This window comes from Cupressus sempervirens, chromosome 5 (genome assembly GCF_028749045.1).
Source record: "Cupressus sempervirens isolate cs-2001-9-10 chromosome 5, ASM2874904v1, whole genome shotgun sequence".
Lineage (NCBI taxonomy): Eukaryota > Viridiplantae > Streptophyta > Pinopsida > Cupressales > Cupressaceae > Cupressus > Cupressus sempervirens.
The window spans coordinates 667,566,863-667,568,602 of record NC_143122.1 but is presented as its reverse complement, the minus strand read 5'-3'; the positions used below and the strand labels follow the sequence as shown (position 1 = coordinate 667,568,602).

General features: G+C 38.9%; 1 protein-coding gene across 1 annotated transcript; it reads right to left on the bottom strand.

Moving 5' to 3' along the window:
• Positions 1-527: 527 nt before the first annotated feature.
• Positions 528-1,385, bottom strand: LOC149557689 (chaperone protein dnaJ 20, chloroplastic-like). The gene has a single exon (XM_089832263.1). The coding sequence runs from the start codon at positions 1,173-1,175 to the stop codon at positions 633-635; it is 543 nt and encodes a 180-aa protein (XP_089688389.1). The 5' UTR covers positions 1,176-1,385; the 3' UTR covers positions 528-632.
• Positions 1,386-1,740: the final 355 nt, after the last annotated feature.

The window sequence follows — 1,740 nt, the reverse complement described above, 5'->3', positions numbered from 1 at the left end:
AGAATGTCCTCTTTGTTATATTTTTTTACACTTAATAGAATTTTCTTCTCCATCTCTCTAATCACATTCTAAACTCCTTAAACTCCTTAAACATGGTTTCATTTCTTTTTGACACCTACACTAAGATAGTGAAGCTCACCTATAAGAAATCCATTTCATAATATTTACATTTTCCTAACTATGATTAAAATTATGCAATCTACACTTTGCAAGATAACTCTCAAATTCGACTGTACAGAGAATAAAGAATCGGACGTTAAATCATAGTTCTCTGTTCTACCTATAAATGACAGACAAATATCATGTTTGAAGCTCGCCTTGTTATTATTAACGTTTTGACAACTCCTTAAATGTAAATGGTGAATTTTCACATCCGCGGAAATGGTAATTTTGACAACCACAAATCTGGGGAAAAAACTCATAATTAACAATTTTTAAGGATGGTCTAGTTTGGAAGTCCTGATATAGTGTCTCAGATATCATTCTCTTACCCCGAATTGCTTCTAAATATCACATAACGAATGCAATTCACAAACAAATTGATAAGTTTTATTTACAAAACTAGACGGCGCTCAAACGCCTCTTTTTACAATTCAATTAACAGAAAACTCTGAATTGATCGGCTGTAATGATCAGCAAGCATAAGCCCCCTGTTGATTTCGTCTTCTCATTCTGCCGCCCCATGATGATGATGAGTTATTTCCCGATCTCCTCCTAATCAATTCCATCAGCTGAGCTTCCCACACTTCACTACTCCCTAATCCGCCTTCGTAATCGCCAACTGTGAACATGTTCTGCTGTCTCCAGTCATAATCCTGGCGGAGCAGGGGATCTGACAGAGTCTCATATGCCTCCTGAGCTTTAAGAAACAATTTGCTGCACTCTTCTTTAGCTTCAGCAGGGCACACATCAGGATGATATTTGAGAGCCATTCTTCGGTATGCGCTCTTTATATCACGAGCACTCACGTCTGGGGAGACAGACAGAACATCATACAACGAAGATGAAGATGAAGAAGGGGGAGAAGAGAAGGAAGCATTTTGAGAGTGAAAAGCCCTAACATTTGTCGAACGCTTCGGCCTCGCTCCGAATCGGACCCGTGAAATTCCAGAAGAAGCAGAGTTGCTCATAACACCAGGCGCCTGTAAACCCCTAATTGACGCACTGTACTCCATTGATCTTTTACAGAAAGCTTTGAATTGACCAGAAATAACTATTTTGCCTCAAACTAACTGTAGATAGAAATTCAGTATTTCACTGAGTCCAAATTGATTTGATCAGAGAAATAAAACTTGGTTTGATTTGCGGCCTTTTAAAAACGAAAAATTGTTTCGATGGTGAGGATAAACGATTTAGGTATATATATATATATATAGACGGAAATCGAATTGGGGGTTTCGGAGAAGGATACGAAGTCTATAAAAATCAGTAAGATTCTCTTGCTTCTAGAAATAAGTGGTGGCCGTTTACCACTTTACGTGTCATCTGTGTGCGGTGAACATTAGTTTCATCGATACTCAATTTGATGGTTTCCTGCCTTGTGGATTGTTTAGACGCGTCAATTGTGACACAACATCAGTGACATTCTGGTATTTACACGCGTCAATTGGTGACACGACATGAGAGATTAAATATAAGATGTTCGTTTGTCGGGACTCGGGAGCAAGCGATGTTCTAGAAGCGGTCAGGCAACAAAACAGTCAGTCTTCTAGATGTCCTGTCAAGACTACAGCGGTTTAT